We start from the raw sequence: 17,759 nt of genomic DNA, 5'->3' as shown, positions 1-17,759 counted from the left end.
TACGCATGATAACAAATTTTCAAGTAAATACCATTTACCAACCATTTAATAAAAATAAGAATATATTTCCTTTTTGTAATTATGTTTGGTTCACATTGGCCATCATATATGTATGTAAATAAAAATAATGGAATCACTTTAAGAATGCTAAAAAATAGTCGTTTGTATTTTTTTTTTTAGTATTACTCAACAATTTATATGTAATATTTTATATTAATATTTTTTAGAAATAACATATTTTGTATAATATTTTCTGTTTTTATTTATGAATACTAATAACCCCATGTTTTGGTAGTTTTTAAATAGCGTGTGCTGTGTGGTGTTTAGCGCTTTAACTATCATTAATTCACCTGTTGCATTTAAAAGTTTTATAAACATTTCATATTCATTTATGCAATACAGAATTTGAACTTAGTAATAAACTGGCGATTTTTATTTTGATTCTAAATTAATTCGCTTCTATTTTCTAATTATATGGTATCACTAGTGGGTACGACTGCATCAGATATTCGTTAAGCATATAGGTACGCTATTTCTGGAGGCGATTGCCTTACTTATTTTACATACTTATGTGCTAGCATACAATTCTGGGAACATGAGACCCTCGGTATAATTATTACCTTTCAAGACACGTTATGGAAAAAAATAATTAATACAATTTTCAAGTGCTCATACATATCTTTGTATGTATAAAAGAAATTTATCTGCTAGTTTATAATTTATTAGTTTACATTGCAAAAACCAAAACGTATCTTGTTAAGCTCTTTGACGGCATGTCATATTGTTTGTACGATATTGTTTGAAAACTCCACACACAACACTACATTATTCATATACAGGTTTTGTATTACTATTACCTAAGAGATGACTACTCCAGCAGCCACTCCCTATTAGTTTCGCTGATATTTCACCCACACTAAATATCTTCTCACATACACACACGCTCACTTTGATCTGCCGCTCGTTGCTGGACGTACCGTATATATTTTATTCAGCTTTTTTGTGTGTAATTAACGCATCCGCCATTTCTTCTTTGGATTGATCCTTATCGCCCCAACCCCAAGTGGCGTGTGTACCATCGCCCGTACGTTTAACACGCTTTTCGATAATGTCATGAGACACCTGCTTTAGATCGTATGCCCAACCGATTTTGGCGAAGAAGTCAATGAAAGCCGTGGTTAAATTCAGCGAATAATCACCAAGTTCAGCGGTCTTGTAATCCCAGGGGAATACATGATGATAGTTGTGCCAGCCTTCACCGAATGCGAAAAGAGCTACTGATTTATTTTCGGATGGATTGATAAATCTATGTATAAAGAGAGTTTAATAAATAATAGTTAATATCACAAATTAATAAAACAAAATGTTAAGATTGAGGGAAAGAATTTCTCTTTATAATATTATGCATGTTTATACCTGTCATAGGGTTTACCACCAAATTTGTGGGCTGCGCTATTAACCAACCAAGTTACATTTAAGGTGAAACACCAACGGAACATAGCAACGACAAACCATGAATTTAAGAATTTTTCATTCCAAGCATACATCGGAATCAGAGTTGGTATCAAAAAACATAGAAGTGGCATCAAAATCATATAATATCTAGATAAAATAAATTATATCGATTGAAATAGTGAAAACAATAAAATGTAATCGTGATCTTTACTTTTTTTGGAACATCAAAACCGAATCGGCGCGTAGATCGGACAAGTCCATTCCTTTACCTTTGGCTTTGACTTGAGGGTGTTTCTTGCACAATAGCCAGCCGATGTGTGAGAAAAAGAAACCGCGAGTGGCATTATGTGGGTCAGCATCCGTTTCCGAATATTTGTGATGCACACGATGGTCACGTGCCCAATGGTAGGCAGCATCCTGGAAGGCGATCGTGTTGAAAATCATTAGAATAACGCGCAGTGGCCATTTCGCTTTATAGGAGCGATGAGCCCAAAGGCGATGTGCACCCGCGGTAATACCCAGCCCGGAGATAACATATAACAAGATGGCTGCAAAATGAATTTGTATAAAAATATATAATGTAATTAGAAATGTAATTTTGCTAGCTTACATAGCTACGAAAAAATATAAATGTTAAAAATGCAAATCATTCGGACTGGTGAAAACGATAATACTATTTATACATATATCTTAGGAATCAATTAATATCGTTATATCTTGAACTTTTAAAGGATTCGCACCAAATTAACATCATTCGGTTACAATAAAGCTCCTTAGGAGAGTAATGATAATCTCATAATTTGTAATGATAACATTGTAGTATTGTGTTGTTATTATGCAATTTGTTTAATTAGAATTTTCTTAAAATGAAGACTTATACTCACAAATTTGTCATAAATATTCAAATAACATAAGAGTAACATTAAAAAATACATACAAATATTATGACACATTGCAGATATGTTTACTTTATATAAGATTTAGTGTAATCCGGCATTATGGTTTTAGAAGAATGTTCTGAAGCGTAAGCACTGGATGTGTTCAGTAAACGTCTTGAGGCGAACGATTTTGAAATTTGATTCTGATTTGTTGTGTTTTTTCGTACATTTTGTATTTGCGTAGTCGCGTTACCATTCCCGATGGCTGCTTCACGATCTCCACATAATTCGCTTTGATAGCCTCGTATTACTGTCGACGAGAAATGCTCAGTTTGTACGCCCTCTTCTTTCTCCTCATATTCCTCCACTACATATTCTGCATTCGACTTGTTTTCTTCATTTGGTTGTTGTAATGGTGGCGTTTCGACTATTTTTCGTACATCTACAATTTTTTTTATATCATCATTGATTTCAGTTATTTCCAGAGATGGTGTGGGTGTCACATTGGCTAGGGTAAAATCCAATGCTGTATTATTAATTATGTCATTACTAACAACTTCCAAAGGGTTTCGGTATTCTCTGGAGGAATGAAATTCTTGCAATTGCGTAAGTGGATAATCCAACGAGTAAAAATCTTGAGAAATATGGGGTGCATTGAATTTGAAAAGAGCTTGCTGGTTAAGTTGACTACGTTGGCTATGCTGTCGCACGCGAGGAAGATATGCCCACCGACCACAGTGACGCACTTGCTTATTATTTGTACGCATGCGTTTCCGCGCGCGATCAAATTCATCGCCTGAGATGGATTCCTCGTCACTGCAACCCCGAGCACGTTTCTTATTAGGATCTAATTTGCTTCGACTGCAATGTCGTGGATTCTAAGTGGAAGCAATGAAATAATCGTACATTGTGCAATGTATAAAATCTTAAAATTGAAAAGTGTGCTTACATTGCCTCGAAACACACGACGGTCAGGAGTTCTTGAATTCGGCTGAGGGCTGGGACCAGGCATGACGGCGGCGCATCGCCCAAGCGCATATCTATACATCCCATGCCGATCAATCAAGCCAATTTCGCTTAAATTTTGTAATGACTTTTCCACAACCCTACCGAGATTGGGTACCGGTACCAAGTTTCGCATTTGATGCTTGACTTGGTCAATTATTTGTGATGTGACAACGACTTGATCGCGATTGCCACCACTCAGAGCTCCCAATGCCTTCAAAACATGTCGATTCACTTTCCTCGGTACATTGAAATGATCCATAATACGCAGGTAATATTTTTGTATTACTTTTTATATTTATTTGCGGTTGAAAATGCTAATTCGTTTATAAATCTCACCAATCAAAATATTACACAAAAATTTAGTTAATACTACTAAAAAGAAAAACAAAAAATTTTGCAACTGCGCAAATATATTTTTTTGGGGAACAAACTAGTTAAAAAAAATTAATTGCTAAATAAAATTTTTTATATAATTATTTCAATGTTTGATTGAAATTACTATTCAAACTTCGATGGGATTAAATTCCATTTGAGTTCGTTTCTCAAGTGGTTTTGGGCTATATAAGAATACTAAAACCTTAATCGCAATATATTGTAACTAAAAATACAATAAATTCACTTCTTTTTAATAATGATACACTCAATAGAATGAGAATTTTGGCGAATTTCTTCATTTATGTTAGTTGTTTAGATTGCAGTCATACCATATATTATTATTAGTATCATTAGTAAACAGTATTTACTAAAAATATTTTATAATATGTAAGTTAAATATACATATTTACTCACCGCAAGTTATAGTTTGCCATTTGGCCGATGTCATCATTAGCCATAGACCATATACAGCAGCTAGATGTACGTAGACGAATACGATTATATTTCTCCAAACAAGCTTGAGTCTTCGTTTTTCGGCTTTTTTAAATTTTTCAATGTCCTTCACAAGGCCACCATCATAGGTTTCTGCATCCTGTTCGAAGAGTACACCTGTGGAGTTATCAGTCAGTGATTTCGCATCATCACCATCTCCGTTAACCAAAGAGTTGGTTATCGATTGTGTATTTGCTGTGGCATTTGGTGGCATGTTTCTTTATTATTAGTTTTACTGAAATTGAGATCAAAGTAATTGAAATTATAACATAATCTATTTTAAGAGAGCAAAGAATCGCAAACTTGCAAAATTTTAGTATCCATATGCACACATACATAACTACATGTAGATGTGATCATTTATTCAAACTCTTTAAAGAATCCCATGCGCATCGAACCATAAGCAAACATTTCAATATACATACATAATTCTTTTTATTACTTAAAAAATTATTTCACTTCACATATTTCCATATGTACATGTACATATGTATGTAAATAGGCACAAAAACGTAATGTCATCGAAGTGTCTAGAGAAAATCAGACGCATGATGGTGCATGGGGAAGGATACACCATTGGAAATCACCAATTTCCACATAGCACACATCACTAACATTTTAATTAAGAAGAGATTAACAATTTTAATAGATTTAAGTATGGTATGTAGCATGTAAAATAAGCATGCAAGGTGTTGAACCCTGTGGCTTAAGGGTTTTTATTTTATATGAGCACTTCTCATTGTACATTGCAATAAGCTAATTGTATACCAATATAAACACTAGTTGAAGCCGAATTAAAACATAAATGCGTATTTTATTTCAGTACACTTTGATATATTCCACTCGTTACCTACATACCTTTATATCTATGAAATTGGATAAAAAGGTACATTTATTTACAAATTTAAATTTTTATTTAAGTTCATATGTACAATAAATTTGATTTTTATGAAACAGAAACATTTAATTTGTCCAAAGATATGTTAGAAATTTTCACTAATAGTAAAATTTACCAACCTAATAATAAATTTCTTTTTTTTTACTTATCCCTCACGATTTTATATGTTACGTCTCTCGTGTGGTACGCTTAAAATGAACTCAACGACTGTTTAGCTAGACCGACATGTATTTCAAATAATTCGTGAGAGTATGGACACATTTTGCGCGCTCTTCCACATCAAACAAAAGCCTTAAAAGAATGTCTGCAGGTGGGTGGTAGACTCCTGAGAGAATCATCAACATTTTTTTTATGTAGCCGAATGCAAACATTTTCATTTTCTCCAAATGAATAAGGGGAAGCAAAATGTTGCTGTGTTTATACATGGTCATATACCTCATCTTAAGGTCAAGGCCTTTTACCTTTATATGCGAAATGAATGTGAAGGTTTAATAAATTAGTGTGTTTATAATGCGACTATATACATTCAAATTTAAAAAATAAGTATAGAACCTTGACACGTACAAAATACATAATACAAATGTATATGCAAACATAGTAATAAATTACTATTAACTTTTTTATTGCACATTTTATGCATTGTTAATAAATATTATAAATTTGTATTTGTATTATAATTAAAAATATGTAAACGGTGAACCAACAATATGTATATGTACATCTGTATGTGGCTATTGAAAAATTAAGCATTATGCCGTCATGCAAGTATAAATATTATAATTTATTAGTATTAGGCGTTAAATTTATGCACACACATACATATGTACGAGTACATATAAGCTGAGAGCATTTATATTTCCATGTTTTTAGAAATATATACCATATCTATACATATACAGTAACAGCCGGCAAACAATTAGGGGAATACACTCATAAAATTCGGACTTGCTCTTTGAGAGTGAATACTCTATTCCATTTCGTAGAGAATTCGCACAAGTCGTTCAATTTGGCATGCCAGTGGCAGGTAATGGAATTTTTAAATCTTCTTCAGTATTATGACGTCTTCGACAACTAAATTGACAATTACCATAAATGTTTAAATATCGAATATAGAATTTGTCTATTGAAATTCTAGCGTTAAGCGATTCCACAATTATTTCCATCAAATGATTTTACCCAAAATTCTTTCCATCAAATGAGTATTTATTCTGTAGATGTAAGTAACCCCAAGCCAACTCTCAAAATAGCGCCAGCCAACCGGCGAATCGAGTTTGTGTGCGTAAAAATCACGCGATTGTGCCGTGAGAGCTCATGCTGGGGAGTACTTTTACAGGAAAAAGTCTATGATATCACAACATGCTAAAGTGTGTGCAAAAACATACACGTGGTATGGATGCTTATGTTTAAAAAAGGTAGCTGCATACATATAAGTATGTATGTACATAGAAATGTATATAAAAACCGTTGTGCAGAGAAAAGATTGGCGGAGATCCACAAAATGAACTACATAATCTTTATCATGCAGCAATTGCTCTAGTTTGCATTGAAATTACTCAAACTGAATGCAGTTGGTTGACACAAGAAATAGTTTAGTTTGCTCTCCTTATAGACATCGTATCTCAATTGATACAAGAGAGAGCTTTTATCTGCATTACCTTGGTAATGAACTAGTTTGCACCGCTATTATTAAATAATTAGGAATTGCGACATAAAATAATAAAAATTGCATTGAGCTGATACTGCTATGCCAACTTTGTGAGAAATGAAGGGAAATTAATCTAATTGTTAGTTTTTTATTAAACCTCTATAAGATTAGAAAAGAATATTTATTATAAATTCAGAGTTCCCTTCGCTTGTCAATCCCTACAGCAAGTGTAACTGGTAAAGCAACAGGTCTTTTGCTATTATCCACCCGATTCCTTAATATATGTACATACATGCATGTGTGTACCATACAATAAAACAACAATAAGATTAGGCTAAGACCCGTTTAGTTCAAAAACTGCAATACTTCAATGAATCACAGAAATGTTTAATACTATATGCACATATGTATATGCACATAAATATATGTAGATGTATGTAAAAGTTTTTATATGTCAACTGGTTACTTGTTCGTTCCCACGAGAGTTGGGTCTACGTAACCGGACCGTAATTTTTTTCCGGCTAAGGACTGTCAGCTCGGCAGAATTCTGCCCCTAGAACAAAAACCATAGCAACTGGCATTTTGTGGGAAATCGCTGTGTAAAAATATCGGCCCGTCGAATTATATATTTTCAAAGTTATACACAGTTAGGAGGTTGTGCATCAAATGCAACGCGACTCAAAATTCAGTAACTGCGCATTCATATGTTAAAATATTATTTTTTCAAAGTTAAATGTTTATTTGTTAGTATTGGTAAAGTAAAATTATTTAGTCACGGCTTAAATTGAAATAAAGCGATTGTTGACATTAGACGTTTGGGGACATCCTCGTGGATTAGATGCAACGTTAAAATTACTGTTGTTTAATTGTGGTAGATCATAAAATGTATTTATGAGTTTAGCTAAGGTCCAGATTTCTTTCATAAAATTTTCAGGTTGTTATTATATTTTAATGACTATTTTAACAATAAAATACAAACATTAAATAAAATGAGCCGCCATTTATATTTCGACCTATTGCCCTCATATTTCCTCGCAGACTACTAAATTCCAGGAAGCACCTTTCTGAGAATATATTAAATAAATGGTACATGTGTATGTATATCTACAACATACGTATGTATACCTTTTTCTTCTTTATTGCCGTAGACACCGCTTACGTGGTTATAGCCGAATTTACAACAGCACGCCAGTCGTTCTGCCTTTTTGCTGCTTGGTGCCAATTGGAGATTCCAAGCGAAGCCAGGTCCATCTCCGTCGCACGAAAGGGACACGCCTTGTCTGAAACCTCGTTTGGCATCCAACGGCTCAGACTCAACGTCAGTTTACACAGCCGTATAACTTTTTCAAATTCAGACATAGCGGCATAAAGGCAGCTCATTTTCGCGCTGACAAAAACAGCTTTGAAATCGACGAAGAGGTGGTGTGTGTCGAATCTCTTTTATTAGCCAGGCCTAAAGCCATACTGACAAGGTCCAGTTAGTTTGTTGACGGTGGGCTTTAATTTTTTCTCACAATACACCTGATACCCGTAAAACCTCATATGTGATGTTGAGGCTTATCCCACGATAGTTGGCGCAGATTGTAGGGTTTCCATTTTTGTGGATTGTGAAAAAAAACATTTCTTCTCCACGTCATGACTAAAAATGCATAGTTAATGCATCTATATCTATAAATTAATGAAGTACTTGTATTGTGAAATCGAAATATTACAATATTTCTTATATATTTATATATCTAACTATATACATACATATAACTTGTCTACTGGTGTTTAAAGTCCACAGCTTGTGACCGAATAAAAAAGTAAATCATACTAAGTAAAATATTGTTATGTAGAGTGTCGGACAATAAATATGAACGATTGAAAATTGGTTGGCCTCTTTATTGTTAACTATTTGGTTAGAGGATTGGGTGGCATCTCATGCTCACAAAGATGGCAACTCCGCAGCTAAATTGGTTTTGGGTATTCCCCGGATACTGCCAATATGAAGGTGGACAATAAAATATGGACAGAAGAAAAAACGGTTTTGTGTAAATTACGGCCAAATTTATTTGTTTTTGTAATTTCACACTCGAAAGCGGTAGGTATGTGGGAGGTTTAAATCAGCTGCCGCAATTAGGATGGATACTGGATTTCAAATTTGTGCTGGAGCAGTTAGGAGACATCTGGTTGATTAATAAATCTATGGAAGAACAGTTGTTGTTGTTGTAGCGGCAGAAAACATTTCCGATGTAATTTCAAGTTCGCTAAAACTCATGTCGACCCAATAAAGGTAAAAAATTGCGTAACGTACTATAGACAGACGAAAACATGGTGAGTTTAGTTTAGTTTTTCCCCAAATGTACTGCAAAAGCTTTTAAGTAGATGGGAGACAAACATGCTATGGGGATGCTTTTCTTGATATGGTTTGGATTCTCTGTATTGAATAAAAGAACCCCGATTTATTTACGCCTGCATATTAAATGAAATTATGCTGCCTTTTGCAGAATAGAAGATGCCGCTAAAGTGGAAGTTTTAACAGGACGAGGAGTCCAGACTTTCATCGGCTCATGCACGAAATTGATTTATTCACAATAAAATTGAGGTTTTAATATCGTTTTCCCAACCTGAATACTACTAAAGAGAACTTGGGGAATACAACTTTTTTCAAGCGTTTTGTTTTTAACAGGTACTGTTCTTATTTTTTTATCCGCAATTGTATATGCACACATCCATAGTAAGTGTGTAAATGAATATATATGGTATTTGACAACTACATATGTATATATAAAAAAATGTATGTACACATATGTATGTTTTATTTTCTTTATTCACTCATAAGTTATAAAAATATGTGATTAACCTTTGATCGCCGGCTTTAAAGTTTTTGTTGAAACAATTTGCGTAAACTACAATCATACGCAGTACCTCCGACTTGAAGTAATCAGTTTCCGATTTGAAGTGAAATTGGAATTAGATTAGTTTTTATACCTTAGTCATTTAAATATATAATATACACGTGTAAATAGGGCTTACATATGGAAATTATAAAGTAATACAAAGACGCACCCCGTCATCAAGGGATCAGGTATCAATGAACTGTATATTTTAAATGGGTGTTCCATTTCCGTGTGCGCTAAGCAATGCAAATTTTTTTCACCCAGGCATGCGCCCATTTAATACTTTAAGAATAAGGGAAATGAACGCCATACTTTGTAGTTGTCAATGCATAATTCATTTAAGAGCTTAAAGTTGTGTTACAAATGCATATTTTAATAATTTTTCTGGCCATTTAACAGAAAGGGAATGCACTTGAATTTTATTTATTTTGAAAATCTGTAAATTTTCACTGATTTCCCAAACATTTTTTAGCTTTAATTTGAAAACCATAGTCAAATAATCAATATTTTTAAATCACTGTTATTTTGTCAAGCTTTAAAATGATTGAAAACAACTTTGTTGCATTGTAGCTATGCATAACTAGGATTACAAGCATTAGGTAAACAAATATTTGTTTTCAAGTTTCTGAAGCTCGAAGCGATGCATTCAAGGGCTCTTCAAGGTAAAAGGATTAAAAACAATATTGTTTTGTGTATATTATCCAAAATTAATTAATTGATGAAATTAAAAAAAAAAAAATGGAAATTGCATCTGTATTTGCTATGTTAAAAATAAGTCGTAAATTTGAACGCGACGATGGACAACACCCTGAAATGACTAATATAGAAAATATAGTTTTAGTAGCTAAAATTTAATTTGAAACGAATTTAATTTTAGTTATCAACATTTCGCTAATATAATACAGTATGTTTATAAATATTTTATCAATTTATAATATACAAAATAAAATTCAGATAAATAAAATAAAATCATTAAATAATTTTTTACTATAAAACAGTAGTTGCAGCATGTGCAATGTATAAAATTTTCAAAGATCGTCAAAAGACAATAGCATTTAAGGTTGAAAAAAGTATTTAGCAAGGCTTAGCCAGCATAAGAACGTACATAAGTGTGTGCAAACAAATATGTATGCATTTATGTATATGCTTATTTAAATAATTTAAGACACCTTGAAATTTTATGTCTGCGTGCTAATGACAACCGAGAAACGGAGAAACTTGAATTTTGTCATGATGCTGCTGGCAAAACTGGTTGTTGAGAATTGGAGTTTTACTTATGCACAGAAAGAATTATTGTTGTACTTATATAATAACGACAAGGTATTACAGTAAAATGCTAAAACCAAAAATTAACCAATGAAGCGTATACCTAAATAAATTACAAGAAATAAAAAAAATTTATTAATTTCAAAAGAAAAAATTGCTAAAAGTCACTCGTTGGTCCACCAAATATGAGCAGAGTTTGAAGAATTTTAAACCTACTAGGAGCTATATTGTCATCGAGGCAGTACGTCAGTAGTTTTAAATGATTGCATTTCCATAACTAAAAACTAACCTTTTTTAGATTCCAGGAAAGAAAATTTATTACAAGTTTTTTTTTTTTATATACTTCTTTTCGACGCTCAATACGCTTTGGAAATATGTATAAACAATAACTGCGATTTATCCACAAATTGACGTTTATATATATTTATAGGTACGTTTATTGTAAATTTTACACTTTCTATTGTTGTAACATAGAAAAACACTCGCGTTGTATGAGTGCAATTCCGCAACTTTTAATACCACGACTGCTATATCACTACCAGGCGTCCGTACTATTCGCGACTTCTAGTCGAACTGTTCTTGTCCAAGCGAGGTATGCGCCTTTAGAGAGCGTTAGGGCTTGCAATCGTTTAATAGATCTGTCGACGCGTGTTCTCGTTAGCTTGAGGGGCTTTCTGCACACAATCTCACAGCATGAAAAGTACTGAGAAAATCAGCAAAATACAAAAACAATTTAATTTCGATGTGTATTTACTCATATGTATGTATGTAGGTATATTCATACCTTCGCAACATGCGATTTTGGTCTATAATATGTACTTAGTTACGGCGTTCCCAGCAATTCTCAAAAACACATACAGATGTTCTATCCCTTATCACATTCGGGAAAAAAAACTTATAAATAATGTATTTGTATTAATCCAAGTATTAGTTATTATTTAAGACTTGTTTATTTTGCAAATATCACCACTGAGTCTATTGATGATCGTGCACTAAAACGCACTGATATTTTATGCAAACACATACGAATCTAATCATCTAATTTCACGGTCAAAGGGGATAACCAAACTGCGTTGCGTCGAAATAATCGCATGTTTTATTCCTTAAATCTGAAGATTAATTTTGTAATAATTTGCCTATTTTACAGTAATCGTTTTTCTATTATCAACATGCACTTGTTATGCACGTAAGTACATACTTATGTATGTATATGAATTGTAGTAATTTTATGTCATCGCGAGTTTTGGTGATAATTGCATCATATAAAAGTAAATGCTTTAATTTATGTTTATTTCATCATTTTCTAATAATTGGTGTCAAAGAAAACATATCAGAATATCATTATGGAGAAGTAATATATGAAACTCAAATCGCATAAGGAGAGATTAAGTTTAAGCAAACGAGATTAGATTAGATTGAAAACGAGATATTCATTAAACCTATAGTTTTTTATGGATTAAAAATAACAATACGTCCAAAAAGCGTACTTGAACAATAGAGGTAATGTGGTGCATTTGAAGATTACAACAATTACAAAACTTTAGAAAAAAAAACAGATTTCCAGTGCTTTAGATTTGTTTTTAAGCATTTTCACAACAGTTCGCCGTTCCTCGTCTATTATGTGTTTGTTTCGTGCTTTATGTACCATTGAGGTATGGATTAAAAGTATGAAATTCGAATTAAATTAAAAAGACAAACTATTTTAGACTCTTGTTACGAGGGATAATAAAAATAAAATTAAATATTGATATGATTAGACAATTAACTTGCGAAAAAATATTTATCGAAAAGTGTACAAAGTATTTTATAAAAATATTATATTATATTATACTCAATAATGTCAACGACACTTAATTCAAATATTTAAAATTCTGAGAAATTTGTAAGCTTCTAAAGTCAATACCGTCAATTTTAATACGATAGCTCTTAAAGTTTACTGTGCAACATTAACAATTTCAAATTCGTGCATTATATCAAAACTATGTTACAATGCATATCTGAAGATTTTATTCTGCAAATTTTAGTCATGTGCTTAAAAATCGAACATTTTTTTTTATAATTCTAGAGTACGGTTTCTTTGTAAGCTTTCAAAAAGAAGTGGTTATAAAATACATTATTTTTAAATTAATTTGTAATTGTAATTTGTACCACGGTACGTGTAAAAAGTTTTATATGAGTACAATATAAATTCCTACTGTGCATTATTCATGGTTATTTATTATAATCTATTATTAAAATTGTTTTTTGGTTTTTTTTGATTGGTGATAAAAACATTTATTCGACTTATCAACAAGCAATCGTGCTCTAAAAGTTAATTTTCAGTTCAAAGGTACGACAATAATAAACTAATTTATGGAGTTGCTTTTTCTATATCGATATCTTAGTATACGACGTTAGATTATTATTTAGAGATTTTTGTTAAGGGGGAGATGAATATGGGTAAAAACTTAGAAAAATTTTTACGTTAAGTATCGAAATATGGATGATCTTAAATATAATTTATGTGGGTTAGCAAATTTCTTATAGATATATGGCGTATAAATTATATTTTAAATAAACAGTTTTTTCTGTATTTCAATGTTATGTCATAATCCTAATTTGAATATTTATACTTTCGTGCTTTACAGCTTTTCTTCTGTAAGTGTTGTGTGTTGTTGCTGCTGTTTCATATCGATCATAAGTGCGTTCAATTTGAAATTGACACGACTACACGGAGACATTACAAGAATGTATGCACATATGTATACGCGTACAAATTTGGTTCGAATTCCATAAGAGTATAGGCTAAGCAACCGCAAGACTGACAGCAATCGATCACGTGTTGCGGAAAGAGCAGTTTATTTATTCCTAATCTAAATCCATATGTTCTGACAATCATTTATACATATATTGTATTTATAATTACAGGTACATCCATATGTATCTATTTAAGTGATAACTTCAAATGAATATATTCACGTATGTATTTTGCCGAGATTTAATAAAAAACTACATACCCTGTACCATTTGCAAACCTAAAAGTAAAAAGCAATGACAGACCACATTGCGACATGTAACGTCGCTGAGGAAAATGAGAAGAGATAACAGAAAAATTGTCAGTTTTGCATCTAAATTGTAAACAAACCCGCAAAACTCTTTTAAACCCATGCAAAAATCTTTATTTATTTTCAGAGGAGCGAAAAGCAGATTGTATCGGGAAAATATATGGACTTCATTTAAATACTTACTTTTAAGATATACATAAGTATACATATAGTATATATTGAAACTGGACAATATTTTATAATGATTACTGTAAAGTAAGTAAAAGTAAGGAGTTTTTTTATACTCTTAAACATGTTGATCGACCTACTATGTCAACCAAATTCAGTGCACATTATATTGCCTTTCATATATTACTGAGTGAAATTTTAAATTACATCACATTTGTGCCCTTCCAGCACCAACGAATACACACAAAACCGTACAGATACGATCATATGTGAATTATTTAACTGAAATTTAAAGGGAACTCTTTGCTGATTATAGGAACCCTATATGCCAAAATGGGTTGAATCATATGAAGGCTCCCTTAGCAGCATATACCAATATAAAGATCTTCGAACTTCCGGTTTACTTATACCGCATACAAGTATCGGCCAATATGTGATGAATGATGAATGAGAAAGTGCGTTTTACAAATAACAATGTATCTTTGAGCCTAAAGTGGATAAAATCGAGTGTAAACTATCAGGCTAATATTTTACCAAAAGCTAGACCTTTATTATTATATGTACATATTTCTTTTCAAAAGCGAGGCTGCCTTAGTTAGTTAATATTAGTTTGAAAAAAATAACAATTTCATCTATTTAAATCGAAACTCCCATATAACCACAATTATGATTTTCGGGTTTCAGACTGAATTGTTACCGTAGTTGAAGATGTTACCCTTAGCACAATTTAATTTAGATAAGATAAGAGAATGATAGTAATTATTATCCCTTTGACTCTTAGCTCCTATCTTTATATTGTATAAATAGGTTTCAGATAATTACAAAATCAATGGTAAAATTTGGTCCAAGACTGGAGTTAAAAATCAGAATATATTCTCCGAGATTTATTAAGAAACTAAATACATACATGAAAAGTTTACTATTGAAATATTTTACTAAATGGGCATTAAATATACGAATTATGAGTAAAAACTTTGGCTGAAAAAAACAAAATACTTTTGAGTCTCCTTTTTTTAACAGCTGTTGATAACAAAGGTCGAAGCAACGCCAATATTAGTGTACGAATTAGATTATTATAGCATTCACTTCTTTATTTATACATATATTTGTTTTTTGTGCTTGTATATGTTGTTTTTTTTCATCAAACTGGGAATATCGTTTTAATTATTTTGTTCATATAAATTTCGAATGAAATCACGCCATAAATAGCTGATTGCCAAGATTTTCAAGACTTTTTTAAACTCTTACTTATTGGTAACTAAATTTTATGAAAAGATTTTTAATGTCATGTGAGAAGGTTTGACTTTGTGACTTCTTCTTCTTGATTGGCGTAGTCACCGCTTACGCGATTATAGCCTTTGGTGACTGGTGCGGAGAATTTTAACTCCCTAAATAGTATATCAAAACTAATTGATTTCCTTCGTTTTCATAATTAAATTTTTCCAGACTATTTAAGTAATTGTTTTCCGTTCGCATGTTAGGAGTATAAAAAATAGTTGTAGTAGTTTCGTCGATACTTTACATTACATTACATTAGGTGCTTGTAAATTGATAACAAATATTGAACTTATGCAAATAGTGCGGTTGAAAGTACAGATATACTTCCAGTATAGCATACATATAAATATTTAAAGAGTATGGGATGTGACAAAATCTTCACGATATCAATGATAACGTAAAAGTTAAATTGTAAAAATTGTTCTTTTTTAACTCCAAGGAAAATTATTTGCTCGTTCTCAATAGGAAAATTATAAAATTCTTTAACTAGGTAATAAAAATTTTAATTCGAACATGGACGAAATCGGACTTCGTACCAACGTTATATTACCTTCCTCCTTCTTTGCCGTCCTAACTTGTTCTTATCTTAGTTTTGATATAACCGTTCATTCTAGTTTTCAAATAACTTCGAAAAAGCCTCATATGGGGAATCTCATTATTTACTTCTGTTACCACGAAACACTATCAACTCGGCTTAATTCTGTCCCTACAACAACAACAATATTACTAATAAGTATAACCACTAATAATATTGGTGTTATAGTATTGTAAAAATATTCCTACTGTCAACATATGTATATGTTCACAAGTTTTTATATATAAATATTAATGTATGTACATACATTAAACCCAAAAATGAAGTATTAATTTAGTACACAGAGGAGATAAATGGGTTCTGCTGATATACATATTATGACTATTAATTGGGCCGTGAACGTATTATGCGTCTGCATGCATCAGACGTGTGCCGCGTGCCTTTGTCAATTAATTTCATAACTGTTGATAATGCAAACTGAAAATATATGATTATCAAAATAAACTCAATAAATACATAGACTGTACACACACATCGCTATAGAATGAAATAGGACTACGTGCATGAGTTGTCATTTACACTTAACTAGAATTGGTCCTTAAAAGAAAAGATCTCTATTCTACTTTTATGTCAGTATAGACATGTACATACTTAAAAAATAAATAAATCGAAGTTGATAAAATTTTTGCGCAAATTAAGGCATATGAAGTTCATGAGAAAATATTGCTTTCTTTTGATTAAAATATTAAATCTGAATTAGATGTCTTAACCAGAATAATGTGTCACTATTTTCAATTAATATTGGAAAAGTAAAAACAATGCTATAAATATTTGTTTATCGTTTTGTATATATGTATATCGATTTTTTCAAGAAGCTGCTCATTTGTCGAAACTGGAGCGATCAAAAACTAGTCCTTGCGATAAATTTGGCAGGGATTATTATTTATGGCAACGGTATAATCTCCGAATCTGCTGAGAATGGACCACTATAGCATATAGTGGCTATGTATGTATGTAAATTTACCGAAATGAAGTTTTGGTATGTAATATTTTGGTTTTGTGCAATCATTGATTACAATTCAATGTGATAAAATATCTTTAATTCATAAATAATAATAAAAAATTAAATTTCGTTACAATGTACTATTAAAATGTCTTGCGAAGTGTTAGATATTTTATATTATATAATATGATCATCGGTCAATAGGACGTAATAGTCCCAATCCAAACACTGAAATAACGACAGTCGGGTTTAAGTAACCGACACGGATCTGAATTTTTATCTGGCCAAGTACTATCAACTCGACACAATTCCTCGAAATTATTTCAGGAATATTTTCTACCGCTACTTTATCTAGCATAATAATTTTAACAGATTTTACATATTTCCAAGTAAATATAAACTTCCAGGTTTCTGGTAAACTTAAGAATTTCGAGCTGGCTTGCCGATTTATATTCAAAGAAAATACAATCATGATTTATGCATTCTAACATTCTTGATGAAGACATATGTATGTACACGTGTATATCTTTCCTATTGATAAATAGCGTAAATGATGTAGTGTAAATCTCCATACCCAAAAAGAGTTGAAGACGCAACCGGAAATAGTAACACCACCATTCTCTAAAATAATTTTTGGAAATTCATTTAGGTTTGTAACAATGTTGAAGCTGGGCTAGCTTAAATTGCGAAATCTTAATTCATCCTATCTTCCGAAAAGAATACAACTTACTCACCTAGAAAAGCAAATCAAATGTGGTTTCTTCCTTATGTTGGTTTCTTGATGCTCAACTAAAATACTTAATTAATAGTTTCTTCCTTATGCTCAATTAAA

The 17,759-nt window shown here is 31.7% G+C and overlaps 2 protein-coding genes and 1 long non-coding RNA gene across 6 annotated transcripts; 1 reads left to right on the top strand and 2 right to left on the bottom strand.

Moving 5' to 3' along the window:
- Nucleotides 1-133: 133 nt before the first annotated feature.
- On the bottom strand, nucleotides 134-17,747 carry LOC108966919 (acyl-CoA Delta(11) desaturase-like). 4 transcript variants are annotated; one of them, XM_018930072.1, is made up of 5 exons: nucleotides 17,662-17,747; nucleotides 4,131-4,443; nucleotides 1,667-2,003; nucleotides 1,417-1,602; nucleotides 988-1,306 (listed from the first exon to the last, which is right to left on the bottom strand). In XM_018930072.1, the coding sequence occupies exons 2-5, from the start codon at nucleotides 4,420-4,422 to the stop codon at nucleotides 988-990; spliced, it is 1,134 nt and encodes a 377-aa protein (XP_018785617.1). In that variant the 5' UTR covers nucleotides 4,423-4,443; nucleotides 17,662-17,747. The 4 variants fall into 4 exon arrangements, with proteins under 4 accessions (XP_018785618.1, XP_018785617.1, XP_018785615.1 ...); XM_018930070.1 differs by lacking the exon at nucleotides 17,662-17,747 and adding an exon at nucleotides 11,189-11,501; XM_018930071.1 differs by lacking the exon at nucleotides 17,662-17,747 and adding an exon at nucleotides 5,226-5,319.
- Nucleotides 2,088-3,756, bottom strand: LOC108966920. Its single transcript, XM_018930074.1, has 2 exons — nucleotides 3,283-3,756; nucleotides 2,088-3,211 (listed from the first exon to the last, which is right to left on the bottom strand). The coding sequence occupies exons 1-2, from the start codon at nucleotides 3,598-3,600 to the stop codon at nucleotides 2,420-2,422; spliced, it is 1,110 nt and encodes a 369-aa protein (XP_018785619.1). The 5' UTR covers nucleotides 3,601-3,756; the 3' UTR covers nucleotides 2,088-2,419.
- LOC108966921 lies at nucleotides 13,538-14,714 on the top strand. The gene is made up of 2 exons (XR_001993225.1): nucleotides 13,538-13,993; nucleotides 14,071-14,714. It is a non-coding gene; the product is annotated as an uncharacterized LOC108966921 (long non-coding RNA).
- Nucleotides 17,748-17,759: the final 12 nt, after the last annotated feature.

This window comes from Bactrocera latifrons, unplaced genomic scaffold (assembly GCF_001853355.1).
Source record: "Bactrocera latifrons isolate USDA-ARS-PBARC rearing strain unplaced genomic scaffold, ASM185335v1 scaffold_171, whole genome shotgun sequence".
Lineage (NCBI taxonomy): Eukaryota > Metazoa > Arthropoda > Insecta > Diptera > Tephritidae > Bactrocera > Bactrocera latifrons.
The sequence above is the reverse complement of the archived record's forward strand: the minus strand, read 5'-3'. Positions and strand labels throughout refer to the sequence as shown.

Coding starts and splice junctions, on each gene's coding strand:
- LOC108966920 (XM_018930074.1), bottom strand. CDS start 3,600: ATGGATCATTTCAATGTACCGAGGAAAGTGAATCGACATGTTTTGAAG. Junction 3,212..3,282: donor GTCGTGTGTTTCGAGGCAAT/GTAAGCACACTT, acceptor GCTTCCACTTAG/AATCCACGACATTGCAGTCG.
- LOC108966919 (XM_018930072.1), bottom strand. CDS start 4,422: ATGCCACCAAATGCCACAGCAAATACACAATCGATAACCAACTCTTTG. Junction 1,603..1,666: donor GTTTTGATGTTCCAAAAAAA/GTAAAGATCACG, acceptor TATTTTATCTAG/ATATTATATGATTTTGATGC. Junction 1,307..1,416: donor GGTGGTAAACCCTATGACAG/GTATAAACATGC, acceptor CTTTATACATAG/ATTTATCAATCCATCCGAAA.